The sequence below is a fragment of the Bubalus kerabau genome, chromosome 20, assembly GCF_029407905.1.
Source record: "Bubalus kerabau isolate K-KA32 ecotype Philippines breed swamp buffalo chromosome 20, PCC_UOA_SB_1v2, whole genome shotgun sequence".
Classification (NCBI taxonomy): Eukaryota; Metazoa; Chordata; class Mammalia; order Artiodactyla; family Bovidae; genus Bubalus; species Bubalus kerabau.
The window spans coordinates 14,096,053-14,119,241 of NC_073643.1; the positions used below are offsets into that span (position 1 = coordinate 14,096,053).

Below are 23,189 nucleotides of genomic sequence, written 5' to 3' on the forward strand. Positions count from 1 at the left end.
TTATGATTTCCCAGCAGCATGGGTTTGTTGGTTGGCTCTCTGTCTCCATCTTCCGTTGTGGCTCTTTCGTTATTTGCTTCAGAACTCTTGGCATGAGGTTCAACAAAAGTCACCTTTTGTTCCTGGTATAGGAGCAGTAACCATGCCCCAGTACTCATTGTTGGTTCAAGAATATAAATACTTGGTCTTTCATAACCAGAGGATTTTTTTTTTTTTTGGTTGGAAATGACCTTCAATCCAACATAACCAGGTTCACATAATAAACTTATGTGTTGACTTATGTAAATGATAACTCAAGAGGTGGTGCTAGTTTCCTGGAAATCTTGAACCAGTAGGCTCTCTGTGACTCTAACCTGAGAAGTGATGTAAAATCAGCTTTAACTTTAGGCTGCCTACAAGTTGGGGTTTCCTAGGTGGCTGAGTGGTAAAGAATCCACATGCCAATGCAGAAGACGTGGGTTTGATCCCTGGGTTGGAAAGATTCCCTGGAGGAGGAAATGGCAACCTACTCCTGTATTCTTGCCTAGAAAATCCCATGGACAGAGGAGCCTGGTGACCTCCATGGGGTCCCAAAGAGTCGGCACGACTGAGCACTCAGGCACACCTACTCATTGTCCGTACTATTTCCAAACTCCTAGATCTAGGCCTTCCCTTTTGGTCCATGGTGGCCACTCCTGTCCTGCACTTCATGTCCTTTCACCATCCTGTCCACGGAACAGAAAGTCTCTTAAATACTCCCTGCACAGCTTCTCCTAAGATACGCTTGCCTTGAGGAAAACATTGAAAAGAAGCGGGGGATAGAGAGGCAACCAACAAATGTCTTTCCTACCAATACTAACCCCCTTTCCCTGTCAAATATTAGTTATGCTAGACCTAGTAAGAGCTCAGCATTATGTTTACACCTGATTCTGAGCCCCAATTCTGGGTTGTTTAATTTCTGAGACTTTCTTAAGGTTGTAAAATGATGGGAAATCCTAATTTCTCAAGGAAAGACCCTTATAAGTTAGCCATATGTCCAAGGTGAGTTACTTTTTATATAAGATAGGTAATAAAAACTTCAGTGCCAGTATGACATCCAGTAGAACAGAGGTCAGTAAACTTTTTCTGTAAAGAGCCAAATATTAATATTTTAGGCTTTGTAGGCCTAAAATATGCAGGTGTTATAACCACTCAACTCTGCCATTATAACATGAAAACAGCAATAGAACACTACCCAAAGGAGTAGGTATGGCTGTGTTCCAAGAAAACTGTTTACAAAACAGGCTTTGGCCTGGATTTGGCCCTTAGGTGGTTTTTTGCTAACCTTGGTAGGAGCGTTTTACTAACTCATGACTAGAAGTTAGGCTAGAAAATGTCCTATTTTTATTTGCAGGACTAATTTTTAGAATACTTTTAAAAATCAACACTCTTGAAACATAGATTCAAGCAGAAAGTTATGGTCCACAAGATTGAACAGGAAAAACACATGTAAGAATTATTCATATTCGGCCAATTTTTTGGCCAGATTTAGCCTGAGAGCTGAAAGTAGCCTTACGCAAAAGAGGTGTGTGGTTCCATTTATTAGGTGTTGTAGAACAGGCAAAACTAATCTCTGGTGAAAAAAGTTCTAGATTGGGAGTTGAGTGTCGAGGTTGAGAAGAGGATGAGGGAACTTTCTAGGCTGGTGTTGTATATATCTAGGGTTTTGTACTACACAGGTGTATTTGTCAGAAGTATTTTTGTATACTTAAGGTTTGTACATTTCACTGAATGTAACTTTTACCTTCAAAAAAGCCATAAATGAATAATGAACTCTGGTCGATGATACACATTTAGGAAGAATTGTTATTGATGATGTGTAACTTAATGTGAAAGCTATCGAAAAATAACATGTCAAATGGTTGGCTGGGTACGAGATAAAACAAATATAGAATATGTTAATTGTAAAATATGTCTGTGTTGGTATATCGATGTTTCTTGTGTAATTCCTTCAGCTTTTAAATATGCTCTAAATTTTCCATAATATTATGTTGACGGGACGATAATCTTTGAATGTCAAAAGTGGTTAGCTAGTGAAAATCAGCAGAGGAGGGGACGTGAAATCTTGTTTGTGGTGGTCAGAGAAGGCCTTACTGAGCAGCTAGCTTTTGTGTAAGTATCTAAAGGAAATGAGATTTGCTACCTGGGAGAAGAGCATTCCAGTGAGAATACCAAATGCATAGGTCCTAAGGTAGGAAAGTAGCTGGCCTATTTGCAGAATAATAAAGTTGCCATTGTGGCTGCCACGGATTGAAAAAGGAGAAGAGGAGCTAGAAACGAAATCAGAGAGGCGACTGCTGGCCGGGTCATGCAGAGAACGTGCAGGCCGTGGTCGGGGCTTTGACTACCTCAGGTGAGGTAGGAAGCAGTTGGTGGATTTACTAACTAACTAACTGAGGTGAGGTAGGAAGCGTTTGGTGGATTTATAGCAGAAGAAGTGTGTTTTCTTATGATTATCCGACTGCCAGTGAAAAGGGTAGAGCAGAGAAATCAGTAGCTGTTTAAGATATCCAGGTGCTGTGTGGTAGTGGCTCCACCCAAGATGAGAAGTGGTTGAATTCTGGATGACGAGACTTGCTGGCAGCATGTGAGATGGAGAAGTTGAAGTAAGGCTGGCACTACGGTTTAGAACGGAGTCGCCGTTAACTTCATCAGTGAGGAAGACACAGGAGAAGCTCCTTTGCAGAGGACTGTGAGGAGCACAATTTGAAACATGCAGTGATTAAAGGTGTCTGTTAGACATGCAAGTAGAAATGAGTTAATGACACCTCAGGAAAGCCTGGGGAATGGCTCAGAGTGTCCTCTTTGTGAGCCTGAAATGCTTTTAGGTCTCCTTTCTTTTCTTAAAAATACTGTGATTTAGTACTCATTCTGTAATATGTCCACATTTATTTTCATACCAAAAAAAATTGTTTAGTTACTATAGTAACAGAATCCCCCCCACCCCGCAAAAATGCCCATGCTCTAATCCCTGGAATTTGGGAATATGTTATGGTTACATGATAAAAAGGATTTTGCAAATGTAATTAAGGTTACAGACCTTAAAATAGGAGGATTATCCTGGATTATCCCAGTGGGCCCAATCTAATCATGTGAACTCTTAAAAAGCAGAGAACTTGCTTTGCTGGAGGCAGAAGTCAGAGAGAGATGAGGTGTGAGAGGGCCCATCTGTTGCAGGAGAGGGCACATAAAAAGCATGAGAAGGGTTACAGGCAGCCTCCAGGAGCAAGCGTGGATCCCTGGCTAAAAGCCAGCAAGGAAACAGGGCCCTCCAGCCTACATCTCCAGGGAGCTGAATTCAGCCGCTGAATGAGCTTGGGAGCAGGCTTTCCTGGTGTAACCTACCTGGAGATTGCTGCCGTGGGAACACCCTGTTATTTTTCTCCCTGTCAGAGTCCCTTTAATTCTCTCTTCCAAATACATGCTTCCTACTGAAGGGCTGGCCTCCCATCCCTTGTAGAGTTCTTAAGTCTCCTTCCCTTTTTTTTTCTTTTTTTTTCTAAAGTCAGTCAAGACAGACATGAGTGCTCATCTTCTCTGCCTTTGCCTGTACTCTTGACTTTGCCTAAACGAAGTTTTTCTGGGACTTCATTCACTCATTTATTGCTTCTGTCTCCAGAATTTTCTACCTTTTTTTTTTTACTTCCATCTCTTCTGCCTGCAAAGCTTGCCTATATTTTGAGAAGAAAAAGCCTCACTTAACTTGCTGAAACATTCTTTCACTAGAATTTCCCCATTAGAATGAAAGTTCCAGGAGGGCTTCTGTGCTCAGTACTGTATCCTCAGCTACTCTATCCTAACTACTCTATCCTTTAGAATAGAGCCTGGCAGCTGATGGATACTTAAATCAGTATTTGTTGGAAGACTTGACTCCTGTTTTTCTTCTGTCTACAGCCAATGTTTTTTGTCTTTAACAAGTTTTACATATCATTGTTTGTAGTTCTTTCTTTAATGACTACATGGAATGAATGGACCATAACTGATCTAGTCATTTCCTTATTGAAGATACTGTTCCTATTTTGTCTATCATACTAAAATTTACTAAAAAAAAATTAATAGCAGAGTTATGAAATAATAAAGGAAATCTTACGAAAGTAAATAAAAAGATAATATAGGACACATAAAAAGATGAACGGTCAGTTTCAAAGTTCAAAACATCTGACTGATAAAGTTTAAGAAGGAGCAAAGAAAACAGAGATAGTTATTGATAAATTTATATAAGAAGATTTCTAGAGCTGAAAGTGTCTAGATTGAAAGGGTTTTCAAAATACATAGCAAAATTAATGATAAAAGGACCAAAAATGATCATGATTTAAAAAAAAACCAAAAACAAAATAATACCCCACCAAGTAAAAAGAGAATATCCTAAAATCTTGGGAGTGTTCAGGTTGTGGTACCAGAGAATGGAAATGAGATCACCTTAAAGTTAAATGAAACAGTGGCATTGAATTCAGTGGCAGCACTGGATGCTAAAGGAAGTTAGAGTAGCTTCAGCTTCTCTTCAGTGTCAACAGCTGACTTTTTCCTACATGGACTTTTTTATTCTGCCAAATAAAGTGTAAAGTAAGGACCTTTTCAGACATTCAACGGCTAAGTCACCTCCCATGTACCTTTTTCTGTTTCTTAAGTCCCTGGGGATGTACTTCTGGGAAAGTGAACAAGGAAAGGAGACAAGGAATTCAGGAAACAGTGGCTCTCACTCAGAAAAGCAGTAAAGGGAAGCACTGGAGGTGATGACTGTCTCAGCAGACTGAGAGGGCAGCCAGGCCAGACTGAAGCGAGAGAATGTGGGGAGGCGCTGGGGGAAGCCTTCCGGGAAAGAGGGTGTTAGAGGTGGGTTCTCGCTGGGCTGTCACGTGGTGCAGCAGTTAAAGAACATTGAAGTTAAAGTAGTGGAAACCATTGAAGGAGAGGAGGAACTCCAGGGAAAATGAAGAACTCTGAGGAAGAAAATGTATGTATAATATAGTACTTGGCTAGTCAGTAGACAGACATCAGTTACAGTTCAACAGTGTCGCACTGGTTATTTATTCAACTCAGAATAGTGGTAGATCTATCTATATTGCAAGAGTAGAAGGAAGAAGTGTTGGGGGAACTTTCAGAGCTACATCCTAATCTACCATAGCTTGAGTAAATAGGCAGTTTCTAAAATGGATAAGTCAGAAAGTTGTAGGATAAGCCCAGTATTTCAAGAAATGGCAGTAGCTACCTAACAGAAACAACCAAGAGTTGAAACTAGTTACCTCTGAGTATTAAGACTGGATGTGGGGATTCTTACCCAACAGCAGGGAGATGGCTTTCATTATTGTCTTTCAGTACTGTTTGATTTTCTGAATACAGGCAAGAATTAGTTGGGTAAGAATTGTTATAAATTCAAAAAAATAAGTAATATATACCTGTTATAAAACATTCATACTAAACTAAAAAGGCGTGAGTGAGGGACAGTCACAGTAGTTCCATGTCTCGGAAGTAACTACTGGGCGTTTTCTGTATGTACAGCCTTCTAAACTTGTGTGTTTATTTATAAACATATAGTGAATATTCTGCAACATTTTTACAGTAATGATTATTATACACCAGTATGTTGGGCCATGCGTGTGTGGCTTAAATCCATCATGGTTTTCTTCGTGTGTCAGGCGGTCTAGAGTTGCACCACTGTTTTTAATGATTAAATAGTGTTCGCTTTTATAGATGTGTGTGCCAGAATTTATCCAACTCAGATACTTGTACTTCTTCACTGTTTTTAATCACACATCTATAATAGATGCCCTTAAAGAAGCTGGCCCAGACTTGTTTTGCTAAGAATTCCTTTCCATCTGGGATAAGGACCTGACAGCCATGGTGTTATTCTCTGACTCTTTCCCACTGGGCCAATCAGATCGTCTCCCAGAAATCTGAAAATAAAAATTCATACATGCTCTTCCATCTCCATTAAAGGAAGTGTGCTGAGAAACGGAGATGAGAGGCCTTGAAGCCCCAGAGAAAGACACATCAGGAGAGACTGACACTCACATTGAAGCCAGCTTGCTTTCTGATGGTTTTTCAGGATCTAATTCATGCAGCAAACATTTGTGAAATGCCTTTTATATGCCAAATACTATAATAAGGATACAGTGATGGGAGAAACAAGGTAGACAAGTTCCTTGCCCTCTTGTAGCTTTTTTTCTAATGGAGAAGATATGGCAAAAAATACAAATATGCAGCATGGTAAGAACTGCAAAGTAAGTAGAGGAAGCGATAGGGGAGGGAAATCAAGGAAAGCCTTTTAGAGATTACTTTTCTGGGAGAGCTTCCCTGGTGACTCAGTGATAAAAGAATCCACCTGCAATGCAGGAGAACCGGGTTCAATCCCTGGGTTAGGAAGATCCCCTGGAGAAGGAAATGGCAACCCACTCCAGTATTCTTGCTGGGAAATCCCATGAACAGAGGAGCCTGGAAGGCTACAGTCCATGGGGTCCCATAGAGTTGGATATGACTCGCTCGACTTAACAACAACAGCTTTTCTGCCAAGACCTGGTGAGTGAAGCGTAAGCCAGACAAGGTAAAAGCTAGGAGAATAGTATTGTTTTGGACATGAGAAATGAGACATGAGAAATCTTGGCACATGGAAAAGTAAATTTGAAGGCCCTAGGATGAGAAAGAGCTTGATGTGTTTGAGGAACAGGAAGGAATTTGGTGTGATTGTTGTGCAAGAGTGTAGGGGGACTCAGTTTGAGGTGAGTGTGAAGATGCAGGGTAGAACCAAAGCATGTGAGGAATTTGGACTTGACTTTAAATGCAGTGAAAAGCTTCAGTAAAGAAGTGCCATGATTTTATTTTTAAAATGTCTCTTATGAGTCATGACTGTATTTCCTGCCCTTGGGCTCTGTTAGATATTGTTGCTAAATTCATCTTGAATTCTCCTTTAAAAAAAAAAAAAACAAGCTGGTTTGGGTAGATTTCAGTTACAGTTACTTGGCACCCAAAAGGCTGGGTTAAGACATCTTCATTGTCTTTGCGTATACAACCCTGACCCATTTCACAGGTTTCATTATTTTTGTTTGTTGGCTATTTTCTTTGCTTTTTAAAAAATTTCCTCTTTGTGACCTTCCTTACTCTTTCTCATGAAGAGTTTGACTTTTTCTTATTGTTATCTAAGGAATCTTTGTATGTTGTCAAGAGTAAGCTTTTGTCTTTTGTATTCATTTTCCCCCAGTTAAGTGTTTGCCTTGTAACTTTGCTCCTGTTAATTTTTGACACTCAGAACTTTGTTTCGTTTTAAATAACAGCTTTAGTAAGATAAAATTCACATAAATTTACCTTCTAAAATATACAACTCACTGATTCTTAATATATTCACAAAGTAAACTGATCACTTAATTCCAGAACACCTTCATCCCGAAAGAAATCCTGTAGTAGTCATTCCCCACCCTCCTCTCATCCAAGCCCCTGGAAACCATTAATCTACTTTCTGTCTCTCGGGATTTATGGAACCTATTCTGGACACTTCATGTAAATAAATTCATAAAATTTGTGGCCTTAGCATAATGTTTTAAGATTGATCTGTGTCATAGCATATTTCAGTACTTCACTCCTTGTTTATGTGGTCATGTATGGATGTGAGAGTTGGACCATGAAGAAGGCTAAGCACCAAAGAATTGATGCTTTTGAACTGTGATGTTGGAGAAGACTCTTGAGAGTCCCTTGGACTGCAAGGAGATCCAACCAGTCCATTCTGAAGGACATCAGCCCTGGGATTTCTTTGGAAGGAATGATGCTAAAGCTGAAACTTCAGTACTTTGGCCACCTCATGCGAAGAGCTGACTCATTGGAAAAGACTCTGATGCTGGGAGGGATTGGGGGCAGGAGGAGAAGGGGACGACAGAGGATGAGATGGCTGGATGGCATCACTGACTCGATGGACGTGAGTCTGAGTGAACTCCGGGAGTTGGTGAGGGACAGGGAGGCCTGGCGTGCTGCGATTCATGGGGTCGCAAAGAGTCGGACACGACTGAGCATCTGATCTGATCTGAATATTGCATTATGTGGACATACCGCATTCTGTTTATCCTTGGTCAGTTGATGAGCATTTGGGTTATTTCCATTTGTTGGCTGTTGCATTTAATGCTGCTGTGAACATTTTTATGTACAGAAAGTTTTGGCTTGTAGTTTGGTTTGGATCAGTGTTCCTCTTTTCTTTTGCAAAGAGTGCTATCTTTCTAAAGTATTTTCATGATTAGATTATTAAATTTCAATCTTTAGTCCTTATGAAAATTCATTTTGGTTTAAGATTTAGAAAAAGAATATTATTTTTCCCAATAGATGTTCCTAGATAATTTATTAAATAATTTAGCCTGCCCTCATTGATTCAAAATCTGTTTATATCAAAATTAAAAATGTATATTGGGAAAATATGTTTCTGAATTTTGTTTTATTCCATTGATCCTTTAATATTGTATTGTGGCCTTCCTTTGTAATTCTGGTAGCTTTGTAATACCTTTTAAGATCTTTAAAGAGTATATTTTCATTTTAAAAAGTGACAGGGTTAGCCCCTCAAAACATTATGCTATATATTAATATTTTTGTCAACTTCTAGGAAAAAAATCCAGTGAACTCTGACCACAATCCGGTTAAAGTCACAAGGTTAGGAAAAAATGGTTTATTTTGAATCACCCGGTGCTATAGTACGGTGCGTCTCCTTCATTCAGGTGTTTCTTTTATGTACCTTATCCTGTGGGTCGGGCCTCCCTGGTGGCTCAGACAGTAAAGAAGCCGCCTGCAATGCAGGAGACCTGGGTTTGATGCCTGGGTTGGAAAGATCTCCTGGAGGAGGGCAAGGCAACCATTCCAATATTCTGGCCTGGAGAATTCCATGGACAGAGGAGTCTGGTGGGCTACAGTCCTTGGGGTCGCAAAGAGTCGGACATGACTAAGCACAGCACAGCATGTATCTTCTTTGCAAGATGAATTTCTAGATATTTATTTTTGTTGCTGTTGTAAATGAAGTTCCCTGCCCCATTTATATCCTTACTGGTTATTTCATTAAAATACAAAAGTTTTGCTTTTGGCTGTCACCCAGTTTGTTGAGTTTTTCTTAATTGTAATGGCTTTTGGTTGGTTCTCTTGGGTTTTCTCGTGGAGCAGAGTGTTATTGTTACCAACAATAATAAAGTAGGGGAAAGTGGTCTGAAGGAAAAAGTTTAATGTGTTAATGGAGAGCAAAATCTTATTTTGCTTAGCAGGTCAGAGAAGGCCTTTTTGAGGAAGCATCATTTCCACAGAAGTCTTAAGACTGCAATGGTAGTCAGCCAGACAGTGGGAGGAAGAGCTTGTAGACAGAGGGCTCAGCACGTGCGCTGTCTGGAGGAACAATGTGTGTGGGGCATGGGAGCGGTGAGCAAGGGCGAGGGCTGGAGAGGTGCTCAAGGAGTTCAGACCCAATCCTGAATCTAGTGGAGTAAGCATCCAGAGAGGTTTCTGAACGGAAGCATATTTACATTTTTAAAAAAGACATTTCTGTTTACATGTTTTAAAGAGTCAACCAGTTACCATATGTAAAATAGATAGCCATTGGGAATTTGCTGTATGACTCAGGGAACTCAAACTGGGGCTCTGTAACAACCTAGAGGATGGGATGGGGAGGGAGGTTCTTGAGCGAGGGGATATAGGTATGCCTGTGGCTGATTCACGTTGGTCTTTGTCCAAAACCAACACCATACTGTAAAGCAATTATCCTTCAATTAAAATAAGTACATTTAATTATATATAAAAAAGATTCATCCAGCTGCTTTGTGGAAAAAGGATTAAAGACAAACAAGGGTAGGAAAGGAGTCAAGTTAGGAGGCATTTGCAGTATTAACCTCAGACTTGCTTATCTTGGTCTAAGCTAATGTCACTCCTCTCTGCTCAGCCCTTCAGTCTCTATGTTGTTGTTAGTTGCCAAGTCCTGTCTGACTCTTGGAGACCCCATGGGCTGTAGCCCTCTATGCTCCTCTGTCTGTGGGATTTCCCAAGTAAGAATTCTGGAGTGGGTTGCCATATCCTTTTCCAGGGGATCTTCCCGACCCAGGGATTGAACCCGAGTCTCCAGCATTGCAGGAGGATTCTTTACCGCTGAACGTCTGGGGGAGCCCTCAGTCTCTATAGAGTAAAATAAAAATGTTTTCGAATTGGGAAATAAGTTTTATATTAGAAGTTTGAATTTCAGATTGGCCACTAGAAGCTACATTTTATTATCACATATTTTATAACTTAAACAGCCAATCTTGATGTATTTGTCAGGTTTCCTATGTTATCCGAGATGAAGTGGAGAAGTACAACCGGAATGGGGTCAACGCCCTGCAGCTGGACCCAGCACTTAACAGACTTTTCACGGCCGGTCGAGACTCCATCATAAGAATATGGAGTGTCAATCAGCACAAGGTAAGGCAGGGATTGAGTTTATATTTTAAATCTATGCTCAGTAAATTTTGGTCTGTCTAATATGGTGCCTTTCACAGTTTCAGATTTAATCTTTTTGAGCACTCAGTTATTTGGTACGCTCTATAAATAAAGACATTGCGACCAGAATTCAGTAAGCCTCTGAGAAAAACACCGCAGGGGAGTTTTAGAAGTGTTTTAGCTAAAGTAAGGAGTCCATAAACTAGGTTTGTGAAAACAGCTCTTTGCTGCAAAGGAGCTTAGAGATTTTTCTGGTAGGGGAATTCTTTTCAGCAATTTATTTTTCTGTTTTAAATATGTTCCCAAAAAGCTTTCTTGGCATCTGTTTTCAGTGCTACTAAAAAAAGATTGAATATGCTTTTACATTTATAATTAACTTTGAACAAATATTTATTTTCTTCATTTAAAAGTGATTAGGGTGGGGATTTCCCTCACCATCCAGTGGTTAAAATGTGTGTGTGAGGGGTTAGGGTTAGGGTCAATCCCCAGTTGGTGGAACTAAGATCTTTCATGCTGACAGTACAGCCAAAAAAAAAGTGGTTACTGTACCCACAAAGACCCATAGGGTCTTATTATATAGTATAAAGTTAATGTAAAAATATGCAAACAGAAAACAGGACTTAATGATATGTAAAGATAAGTCCCCAGTCAGATGGAAAGGCGTTCTTTTTGTATTTTGTGTGAATGCCTATATTATGAATAACATAGAAAGGAAGATTCCAGGAAGAAGGAGGAGCATTTCTTGAACTCCTAGCTTTGTACCAGAGCAGTTTCCCAGATTATTTCTCATGATAATCCGTCAAGGCAGATCCACTTTCCCCTTATGATGGGAAAACAGGCCAAGAGAAACCATGGTTGAATAACTGGTTCATGACAGAGAGTTAGAGCCCAATCTAACCTTGAAACCCTGAGGTTAGACTTTGTCGTTTTAAAAGGCTGTGTGTTTTAGCAAGCTCTGCAAGTCTGATGTTCCCTCTGAAAAAGAACAACTACTTTGCATGGTTTGGATAGGTTCTTTAAATAGACTTTGGCCCAGTGAGTTTTGAATTCTTTGACCAGTGTAAACAGTGGAGGTCCCATATTAAAAACATAGAAAATAAGAAAGTTGTGGCTCTGAAGTGCTTTTCCGAACCCATTTTTGAATTGGAATGTCACCTTCCTAGAGATTTACAGGATTGCAAACAAATTAAGGAAAACACAAGAACTAACCAGGAAGAGTTAGAAAGCTGCCTCTTCAGCCCTCAGACATCTCTTTCTGGTTCTCATTTTATGACAAGATTGAATAGCATCAGTTCTCAGATAGACTTGTAGAGAGCTATTCTCTTTGCCCATGAAGCATCTTGAACTTGCCTGTCTTAGATGTAGGGTGTAACTAGATGCTGTTCTTTAAAAGGCCTCTCCTGGTAATTGAGCCAAGGGAGAGCAGTAGAAAAATCTTGAGTTACTGCATTGAAATGGTGATCCTTTAGCCATTGGCTTCTATTTCTTCTCTGAAGGACTGTAGATACTGTGAGGAAATGTTCAGTTCACAGGTAAAAACAGCAGTAGGAAGCTAAGAGGAGAAGTGGGCATCTTCGTCTGCCATCCGGCTAGGCTTCTCAGCACTCTCAGCAGCTTCTTTTCTGTCCCCGCTGCCTGCTCTGAACCTTCACCACGGCTGAGTCAGATCCCCCCAGATCTGTTCATGTCTCACCCTTTCTAATGAAGCCCTTCCCACTGCACTCAATGCAATGCCCAGCCCAGGTCTCGTTGCCTTCACTAACTTCAGGGGATTTGTCCTGGAAACCAAGGCTTTTGTCAGTAATAAAACTGTTCTGAAAGAAAACTTCTGTTTATATCTGCCATATGGAAGCATCAATCATTTGGTGAAATTCTACTCTGTGTTGTAAATTTGAAGACCTTAGAGAAGTGTGTCACATTAATTGAAGAAACTAAACATAATCATATTTTTGTGATGTATTTATGACATATTTTATCCTCTAATATACTAAAAGACATTTTTATGATTTATCTTGTAATTTCAGCAAGATCCATATATAGCATCTATGGAACACCATACTGATTGGGTGAATGACATTGTACTCTGTTGTAATGGGAAAACATGTAAGTATTTCTTTGGATTGTTGAGCTTCTGGATGATTTTAATTCAATTTGATTTATTTTTCTCTGTATTTTTTTTCATTGTTTATGTAAGCGTTTTTCTTGAAGTGTAACATACATACAGAAAAGTACACATATCCTGAGAGTACAGCTCAATAAAATTTTACAAAGTGAACACCCATATCAAAAAACAGATTACCCAGATCCCTCTTAGGCCACCCTTCCAGGCACTGTCCCTTGCCCCAGGATAACTGCTCTCGTGTCTTCTAAGCACTGTTGATTAATTTGCCTGCATTGTCACTGTATATAGATAGACTCATGCGATATGTATTTTTCTTTAACCTGATTAGTATCCTTTTGTTCTCTTTATGGTAAGATCCATTTCTTGGTTTTGCAGTCTGTCTTAGAGAAAATTTTTGTAGTCAAATTAGTTGCACCTTCAGCTGGAACATTGCAAAGTTTGTCTTGCTTATTTAAAAAAATATTTGAGACAAAATATAAAAAGTTCTAAAAAGAACTTTAAGATACATATGTGTATGTGTGAGTATGTGAATGTTAAGATGTTTGAATTAACATTCAGTTCAGTTCAGTTCAGTCCCTCAGTCGCATCAGACTCTTTGCGACCCCATGAATCACAGCATGCCAGGCCTCCCTGTCCATCACCAACTCCCGGAGTTCACTCAGACTCACGTCCATCGAGTCAGTGATGCCATCCAGCCATCTCATCCTCTGTCGTCCCCTTCTCCTCCTGCCCCCAATCCCTCCCAGCATCAGGGTCTTTTCCAATGAGTCAACTCTTCACATGAGGTGGCCAAAGTACTGGAGTTTCAACTTTAGCATCATTCCTTCCAAAGAAATCCCAGGGCTGATGTCCTTCAGAATGAACTGGTTGGATCTCCTTGCAGTCCAGGGGACTCTCAAGAGTCTTCTCCAACATCACAGTTCAAAAGCATCAATTCTTTGGCGCTCAGCCTTCTTCACAGTCCAACTCTCACATCCATACATGACCACAGGAAAAACCATAGCCTTGACTAGACGAACCTTTGTTGGCAAAGTAACGTCTCTGCTTTTGAATATGCTGTCTAGATTGGTCATAACTTTCCTTCCAAAGAGTAAGCGTCTTTTAATTTCATGGCTGCAGTCACCATCTGTAATGATTTTGGAGCCCAGAAAAATAAAGTCTGACACTGTTTCAACTGTTTCCCCATCTATTTCCCATGAAGTGGTGGGACCGGATGCCATGATCTTCATTTTCTGAATGTTGAGCTTTAAGCCAACTTTTTCACTCTCCACTTTCACTTTCATCAAGAGGCTTTTGAGTTCTTCTTCACTTTCTGCCATAAGGGTGGTGTCATCTGCATATCTGAGGTTATTGATATTTCTCCTGGCAATCTTGATTCCAGTTTGTATTTCTTCCAGTCCAGCGTTTCTCATGATGTACTCTGCATATAAGTTAAATAAACAGGATGACAATATATAACCTTGACAAACTCCTTTTCCTATTTGGAACTAGTCTGTTGTTCCATGTCCAGTTCTAACTTGCTTCCTGACCTGCATACAAATTTCTCAAGAGGCAGATCAGGTGGTCTGGTATTCCCATCTCTTGAAGAATTTTCCACAGTTTATTGTGATCCACACAGTCAAAGGCTTTGGCATAGTCAATAAAGCAGAAGTAGATGTTTTTCTGGAACTCTCTTGCTTTTTCTATGATCCAGCAGATGTTGGCAATTTGATCTCTGGTTCCTCTGCCTTTTCTAAAACCAGCTTGAACATCAGGAAGTTCACGGTTCACATATTGCTGAAGCCTGGCTTGGAGAATTTTGAGCATTACTTTAATAGCGTGTGAGATGAGTGCAATTGTGCGGTAGTTGAGCATTCTTTGGAATTGCCTTTCTTTGGGATTGGAATGAAAACTGACCTCTTCCAGTCCTGTGGCCACTGCTGAGTTTTCCAAATTTGCTGGCATATTGAGTGCAGCACTTTCACAGCATCATCTTTCAGGATTTGGAATAGTTCAACTGGAATTCCATCACCTCCACTAGCTTTGTTAGTAGTGATGCTTCCTAAGGCCCACTTGACTTCACATTCCAGGATGTCTGGCTCTAGGTCAGTGATCACACCATTGTGATTATCTGGGTCATGAAGATCTTTTTTGTACAGTTCTTCTGTGTATTCTTGCCATCTCTTCTTAATATCTTCTGCTTCTGTTAGGTCCATACCATTTCTGTCCTTTATTGAGCTCATCTTTGCATGAAATGTTCCTTTGGTATCTCTGATTTTCTTGAAGAGATCCCTAGTCTTTCCCATTCTGTTGTTTTCCTCTATTTCTTTGCATTGATCGCTGAAGAAGGCTTTCTTATCTCTTCTTGCTATTCTTTGGAACTCTGCATTCAGATGCTTATATCTTTCCTTTTCTCTTTTGCTTTTCGCTTCTCTTCTTTTCACAGCTATTTGTAAGGCCTCCCCAGACAGCCATTTTGCTTTTTTGCCTTTCTTTTCTATGGGAATGGTCTTGATCCCTGTCTCCTGTACAATGTCATGAACCTCATTCTATAGTTCATCAGGCACTCTGTCTATCAGATCTAGGCCCTTAAATCTATTTCTCACTTCCACTGTATAATCATAAGGGATTTGATTTAGGTCATACCTGAATTGTCTAGTGGTTTTCCCTACTTTCTTCAATTTCAGTCTGAATTTGGCAATAAGGAGTTCACGGTCTGAGCCACAGTCAGCTCCTGGTCTTGTTTTTGCTGACTGTATAGAGTCTCTCCATCTTTGGCTGCAAAGAATATAATCAATCTGATTTCGGTGTTGACCATCTGGTGATGTCCATGTGTAGAGTCTTCTCTTGTGTTGTTGGAAGAGGGTGTTTATTATGACCAGTGCATTTTCTTGGCAAAACTCTATTAGTCTTTGCCCTGCTTCATTGCGTATTCCAAGGCCAAATTTGCCTGTTTACCCCAGGTGTTTCTTGACTTCCTACTTTTGCATTCCAGTCCCCTATAATGAAAAGGACATCTTTTTTGGGTGTTAGTTCTAAAAGGTCTTATAGGTCTTCATAGAACCATTCAACTTCAGCTTCTTCAGCGTTACTGGTTGGGACATAGATTTGGATTACTGTGATATTGAATGGTTTGCCTCAGAAACGAACAGAGATCATTCTGTCGTTTTTGAGATTGCATCCAAGTACTGCATTTCGGACTCTTTTGTTGACCATGATGGCCACTCCATTTCTTCTAAGGGATTCCTGCCCGCAGTAGTAGATATAATGGTCATCTGAGTTAAATTCACCCATTCCAGTCCATTTCAGTTTGCTGATTCCTAGAATGTCGACATTCACTCTTGCCATCTCTTGTTTGACCACTTCCAATTTGCCTTGATTCATGGACCTGACATTCCAGGTTCCTATGCAATATTGCTCTTTACAGCATTGGACCTTGCTTCTATCACCAGTCACATCCACAGCTGGGTATTGTTTTTGCTTTGGCTCCATCCCTTCATTCTTTGTGGAGTTATTTCTCTACTGATCTCCAGTAGCATATTGGGCACCTACTGACCTGGGGAGTTTCTCTTTCAGTATCCTATCATTTTGCCTTTTCATACTGTTCATGGGGTTCTCAAGGCAAGAATACTGAAGTGGTTTGCCATTCCCTTTTCCAGTGGACCACATTCTGTCAAATCTCTCCACCATGACCCGCGCGTTTTGGGTTGCCCCACGGGCATGGCTTAGTTTCATTGAGTTAGATAAGGCTGTGGTCCTAGTGTGATTAGATTGACTAGTTTTCTGTGAGTATGGTTTCAGTGTGTTTGCCCTCTGATGCCCTCTTGCAACACCTACCGTCTTAGTTGGGTTTCTCTTGCCTTGGGCGTGGGGTATCTCTTCATGGCTGCTCCAGCAAAGCGCAGCCATTGCTCCTTACCTTGGACGAGGGGTATCTCCTCACCGCCGCCCTTCCTGACCTTCAATGTGGGATAGCTCCTCTAGGCCCTCCTGCGCCCATGCAGCCATGGCTCCTTGGACATGGGGTTGGTCCTCCCAGGCACTGCCCCTGGCCTCGGGCTTAGGGGCGTGGGGTAGCTCCTCCCACCTGTCGCCCCTTTAGGAATATTATATATATTCAACATACATAAATATTCAAATATTTATGTATGAACATTTTGTATATATGAAAGTTTGAGACAGTGTTAATTTTTTTAAGTTAATTCATTAAAATGGTGTTAAGACACACTACTAAGGGGTTTGTTCATTCTTTGCCTCTTCTAGTAATATCTGCTTCTTCTGATACAACAGTAAAAGTATGGAACGCACATAAGGGATTTTGCATGTCAACATTAAGGACACATAAGGTAAGGCAACTAACGCAGTTTTCGGTGTCTTTAGTGCAGTACTAGGCTCTGAGTACTTTATATGACTCATTTGCTTATTAGTCTACAGAGTAGATCATAATATATATGTTTTGTACAGGATTATGTAAAGGCCTTAGCGTATGCCAAGGATAAGGAGCTCGTGGCATCGGCTGGATTGGACAGACAGATATTCCTTTGGGATGTGAACACTCTAACAGCACTGACTGCCTCAAATAACACCGTCACAAGTAAGGGGTTTGAAAATTTTTCCTTCAAAGTGATCCAAGTTGACATAAATAAAGAATGTTTATAAAACTAATCTGATAAGTTTGCATCAAGACAGTGGTTCTGCCTGTAGCGTTCTAGTCCCCAAGAGTGTGATTAGAAGCTAGTTCCTCACTGTGGTCTAAAAAGGGTAACTTCTCCAGGTGTAACCTGGCCATTTTTGTACATGTTAGCTCCCTAGCTAACATATAAGCTTCCAGAGCGCCAAAGTGTCTGTCTTATTACTTTGTATTAATATATCCTACAGCTTTACCTGGCCCAGGGCCACACTCTAGGCAGATTATTACTGATCAAAGTAGTGATTACCTGGTCAAAAGTAGGCAACTCTTGACTTTTAGAAATGTTGTACTTAGTCTCTTAGTTGTGTCTGACTCCTCTCTGCGACCCTTGGAGAATCCCAGGGATGGAGGAGCCTGGTGGGCTGCCATCTATGGGGTCGCACAGAGTCGGTCATGACTGAAGCAACTTAGCAGCAGTAGCAGAAGGCTCCTCTGTCCATGAGATTTTCCAGGCAAGAATACTGGAGTAGGTTGCCATTTTCCTACCCCAGGAAAAGTGTTACTGGATACTAACAGCCTTCAAGTTAATAACCACATAGGAAAATACCCAAAGGAAAGAAAGAGGGCTTTTAGTGCCAATACTATAGGACCCTTTCAGAGCAGCCTTAAGAATCCAGCCAATTCCAGAAGAGTGCAGGAAGGCTGACCCTAGCTTCTAGAGACAATTCAGAAACCTTCACAGCGAGTTAATAGCATGGATACCTTATCAACTAAGATCTCAGTTACCTAGTCAGACCCAGACAGGTTAGACTTGAAGTTTGGCCTGGTGTCAGTAGGGACTCTTAGGAGCATGTTTTTAGCTAAGCCTGGCTTAGAAGATTTGTGTTCATGATGTGGGCCTGAACTATCTGGATCCCTGCATGACAGATCCAATTTGTCATGACTGTGTAATACTCATGTTGACATAGCTAACAATTCTAATGAAATCTAGTATGTGTCAAGAAGAGCAGGTTGGGAGACTGGTGTTTATAATTTCTTAAATATTATTTTGCCCTTTTTTCCCAGGAGATATGTGAAAGTTTAAACACTATTCTTCCCTTGTTCTCTGTGATTAATGTACACAGTTTCAGGCATTCAGCAGCTGGTCCCTACTGGGGCTGTCATAATGCATCATTTAACTCTCTCTAATGTAAGGCCTGCCTGAAAGAGGCACTAACAAGAGGGAATGAAGCCAAAAAAGGAGGATTGGCCCAAGGTCAGAGATGAGGCTTAGTGGTATAGATTCAGCAACAAGTATATTCTACTTAGAACTCTTTAGAGAGGATATCAAACACGCTTTTTATCATTATGGAAATAATGATAATAGCTAACATTTACGAGCATTCAATAGAAGCAGTTAACTTTTCTAAATACTTGATCTGTATTTATTCCTTTACTCACAATCAGTATGTTTGTTTATACTTATTCCTTGTTGTAAAGTTGGAATCATACTGTATGGACAGTTTTATGTATGTGCTTCAGTGGTATTGACTTCTGAATGAGAGAGCATGAATGCAATTCTTGCCACACAGTGCCTAGTTTCCTTCCAGAAGAGTTGTACCAAATTATCCTTCCACAGGTAATGTATGAGAAGGCCATTTCAACTGTTTTTTTTGAGAACCAAGTATATTGCCTTGTTTTTTACTGATTTTGTCAGTGAAAATAGTATTTTGTTTTGATTTATGTTTTCTTGTAAAAAGTGAGTTTAGCTATAGTTTTCATTTTTATTGGCACATGTGTATCTTTGAAAATAGATTACTTATGTGGATAGCTTTTTAAGTGGCAGTTCAGTTCAATTTAGTAAATATTTATTGAGCATTTGTGTATGCTCAAATCCAGAAGGGATGTAAATTTTAATAGTATTATTTAGAATTATCTCCATAATAGGTAAATTTCTTTTCCTTAAGAGTCCCCATAAAGATAAGATTTCTAAATCAAATAATTAAACTCGCAGTTTGTGCTGACTAGCTACTAAACAGCTGATGATTTTAACCTTTAGCTCTATTTATCCTTAATAGCTTCTTCTTTAAGTGGGAACAAAGATTCCATTTATAGCCTGGCAATGAATCAACTGGGAACAATCATTGTATCAGGGTCCACTGAGAAGGTAAGGGGGAACTCAAGGGGTATATTTTAACACTAGAAAACAAAGAAACCAAAATAATTTGATCTTTGTAATTACAAAATACATAGACAGTGGTCTTGCCTGGTGGATACTAAAAATAAAGGCTTTATTTGAACAAATAAGGGTATAACTGTATAATTACTGTCATGTGTGTGGTGCCAGGGGCGGAGGGTGGAGTCGGGAGGCCTGTGCATTTTTTTTTACATTGAAGAGGCTTCCTCCCTCTTAAAAAAGTCGGGAGCCTTGGACACTGAAACACTGTCTATTGGCTGAAGTAGTACTACCATCAGAGAACTTGATGGTTACCATTTGATTTATAGAAGCCATCTACTATTTGAATTTGATCGTTTGTATGATTCGTTGTATGATTCACAGGTTTTAAGAGTATGGGATCCAAGAACATGTGCAAAACTAATGAAGCTAAAAGGGCACACGGATAATGTTAAAGCATTGCTGCTGAACAGAGACGGCACACAGGTATGCAGTTCACGTGAGCATTTACCTACTGACCTTGTCAGGATTTCATACAGCAGAAGCTCCCCCGCTTTCTATATTGTTGCATAGTTGGTTTAAACCAAAAGCTACAAGCATTGTAAACTGTGGTCTGATTTTTAAATCCTTAAAATACTCAGTTGCACATATAATAATCCACGTTTTGAAATTATCTTGTTTGCATAACTTTTAAAGAAAGGCCAAACAAAGGATATCCTAAGAATAATTCTAATGCAGGTGAGTATGCAGTTATGTATAGACTAAAATAAGGGCTTCCCAGGTGGCTCAGTGGTAAAGGATTGCTTGCCAATGCAGTAACTACAGGAGGTGTGGGTTTGATCCTTGAGTCGGAAAGATCTCCTGGAGGAGGAAATGGCAACCCACTCTAGTATTCTTGCCTGGAAAATCCCATGGATAGAAGAACCTGGCGGGCTGCCGTCCATGAGGTCTCAAAAAGTCAGACAGAACTGAGCATCCATCCATAAATACACACATACATATAGGCTAAAATAATTTAAAATGCTTCCTTTTTTGAAGCAGAAGGAATCTTTGGTATTGAGTGCTTTCTGGCAGTGGAAAATATCCTCACAGTGGGTCTGGTTTCTTAGGCAGATCTTGTCAGTTGACTATGTAGATATGGACTGTAGTTTTGTTATCTAACATAGAACTTAAAGTCAGCATTTCAAAGAAAAACATTTTGGTAATGTTTGAACAGGTATTAATATTCAGCCACATAATTTGTAAATTATAAATCACAATTCTATCTGTTCTATAGCAGTAGAAAAATGATCTTTAATCAATATAGACAGTAAAAAACAAAAACCGAGCACTGTTTTATGTTACGACACACCTCTCCCGTGTACTGCCACCGTTTTTTTCATAGGCAGGGATCATTGGAATTGATTGTGATGGGGTTGGAAAAGGGAGACTACGAATGTGACTGGATGAGAAACACCATGGGTCCATTACTCCCATGAAATAATGTCAGGGAAGTTGCCTCATCCATGAATTAGAGAAGCCTTTGTTTCCAGAGGTGAAAGGAAAGTTGAAAAACTGGCCAAGGGAAGGAAATCACTTTTCAGAACCAGGTAGAGAGGCTGGAAGATGCCCATAGAGGTCTTTGGAGACACAGTACTTGATACTCATGTATTGTATAGCCTTGAGCAGAGAACTCTTCTTTACCTGTCCTTAGTTTTCTCATCTGCAAAGTGGGAATCATAATATTTAGTTAGTATAGTTGGTGAGAAGAGTAGAAACAAGGTGCATTCTTGTCTGCAAACCATGGCATTTTCTCAGACTCTTGAGTTTCTTTGCAGTAGCATTTTCATGTGAGTCTAAAAAGCCCAATGCAGTCAGCTCCTCACTTTTTTGCAGTAGCTGCTAGGTTGCACTTGATATGGTTGTCCAAGCCTTCTTCTGTTAGCTTTGTCCAGGATCAAACTGGATCATATGGACTCCATGGGACTGCCCTTAGCTAGAGACAGTAGACTAGATGGTTTTTCAGAAGGGGGCTGTGGGCCTGGTGGACTTTCTGAAATCTCCTCCTTTCTGCTTCACTCTATGTCGTGTTTCCTCTGTAGATAATTATGAATGTGCTTTTACCTAAGATGATATAAGTAGCATCAGTTCAGTTCAGTCACTCAGTTGTGTCTGACTCTTCGCAACTCCATGGACTGCAGCACACCAGGCCTCCCTGTCCATCACCAACTCCTGGGGTTTACTCAAACTCATGTCTGTCACATCGGTGATGCCATCCAACCATCTCATCCTCTGTTGTCCCCTTCTCCCACCTTCAGTCTTTCGCAGCATCAGGCTCTTTTCAAATGAGTCAGTTCTTCACATCAGGTGGCCAAAGTATTGGAGTTTCAGCTTCAGCATCAGTCCTTCCAATGAATACTCAGGACTGATCTCCTTTAGGATGGACAGGTTGCATCTCCTTGCAGTTGAAGGGACTCTCGAGTCTCCGCCAACACCACAGTTCAAAAGCATCAATTCTTCGGTGCTCAGCTTTCTTTATAGTCCAACTCTCACATCCATACATGACAATTGGAAAAACCATAGCTTTGACTAGACAGACCTTTGTTGGTAAAGTAATGTCTCTGCTTTTTAATATACTGTCTAGGTTGGTCATAGCTTTTCTTCCAAGGAGCAAGCGTCTTTTAATTTCATGGCTGCAGTCACCATCTCCAGTGATTTTGGAGCCCAAGAAAATAAAATCTGTCACTGTTTCCATTGTTTCCCCATCTATTTGCCATGAAGTGATGGGACCAGAGGCCATGATCTTAATTTTCTGAATGTTGAATTTTAAGCCAACTTTTTCACTCTCCTCTTGCACTTTCATCAAGAGTCTCTTTAGTTCTTCTTCGCTTTCTGCCATAAGAGTGGTGTCATCTTTGTATCTGAGGTTATGATATTTCTCGCAGAAATCTTGATTCCAGCTTGTGCTTCATCCAGCCAGCATTTTGTATGATGTTCTCTACATATAAGTTAAATAAGCAAGGTGACAATATATAGCCTTGACATGCTCCTTCCCTATTTGGAACCAGTCTATTGTTCCATGTCCATTTCTAACTGTTGCTTCCTGACCTGCATACAAATTTCTTAGGAGGCAGGTCAGGTGGTCTGGTATTCCCACCTCTTTAAGAATTTTCCACAGTTTGTTTTGATCCACATAGTCAAGGGCTTTGGCATAAGTCAGTAAAGCAGAAGTAGATGTTTTCCTGGCACTCTCTTGCTTTTTCGATGATCCAGCGGATGTTGACAATTTGACCTCTGGTTCCTCTACCTTTTCTATATTCACCTTGAACATCTGTTCACAGTTCACATGCTGTTGAAGCCTGGCTTGGAGAATTGTGAGCATTACTTTACTGGCATGTGAGATGAGTGCAATTGTGCATCAGTTTGAGCATTCTTTGGGATTGGAATGAAAACTGACCTTTTCCAGTCCTGTCGCCACTGCTGAGTTTTCCAAATTTGCTGGCATATACAGCATCACCTTTTAGGATTTGAAATAGCTCAACTGGAATTCCATCACCTCCACTAGCTTTGTTCATAGTGATGCTTCCTAAGACCCACTTGACTTCACATTCCAGGAGGTCTGGCTCTAGGTGAGTGATCACACCATTGTGTTTATCTGGGTTATGCAGATCTTTTTTGTATAGTTCTTCTGTGTATTCTTGCCACCTCTTCTTAATATCTTCTGCTTCTGTTAGGTCCATCCCATTTTTGTCCTTGATTGTGCCCATCTTTGCATGAATTGTTCACTTGGTAACTAATTTTCTTGAAGACATCTCTGGTCTTTCCCATTCTATTGTTTTCCTCTATTTATTTGCATTGATATCCGAAAAAGGCTTTCTTATATATGG

The 23,189-nt window shown here is 40.2% G+C and overlaps 1 protein-coding gene across 2 annotated transcripts in view; it reads left to right on the forward strand.

The window, feature by feature from the left end:
* WDR48 (WD repeat domain 48) overlaps window positions 1-23,189 on the forward strand; it is a 51,156-nt gene that overhangs the window by 3,996 nt on the left and 23,971 nt on the right. For both annotated transcript variants that reach the window (XM_055558498.1, XM_055558499.1), the window contains exons 2-7: window positions 10,279-10,419; window positions 12,462-12,540; window positions 16,802-16,884; window positions 17,003-17,132; window positions 19,226-19,314; window positions 19,708-19,809. In XM_055558498.1, coding sequence (XP_055414473.1) covers window positions 10,279-10,419; window positions 12,462-12,540; window positions 16,802-16,884; window positions 17,003-17,132; window positions 19,226-19,314; window positions 19,708-19,809 — 624 coding nt within the window. The remainder of the gene's footprint in view (window positions 1-10,278; window positions 10,420-12,461; window positions 12,541-16,801; window positions 16,885-17,002; window positions 17,133-19,225; window positions 19,315-19,707; window positions 19,810-23,189) is intronic.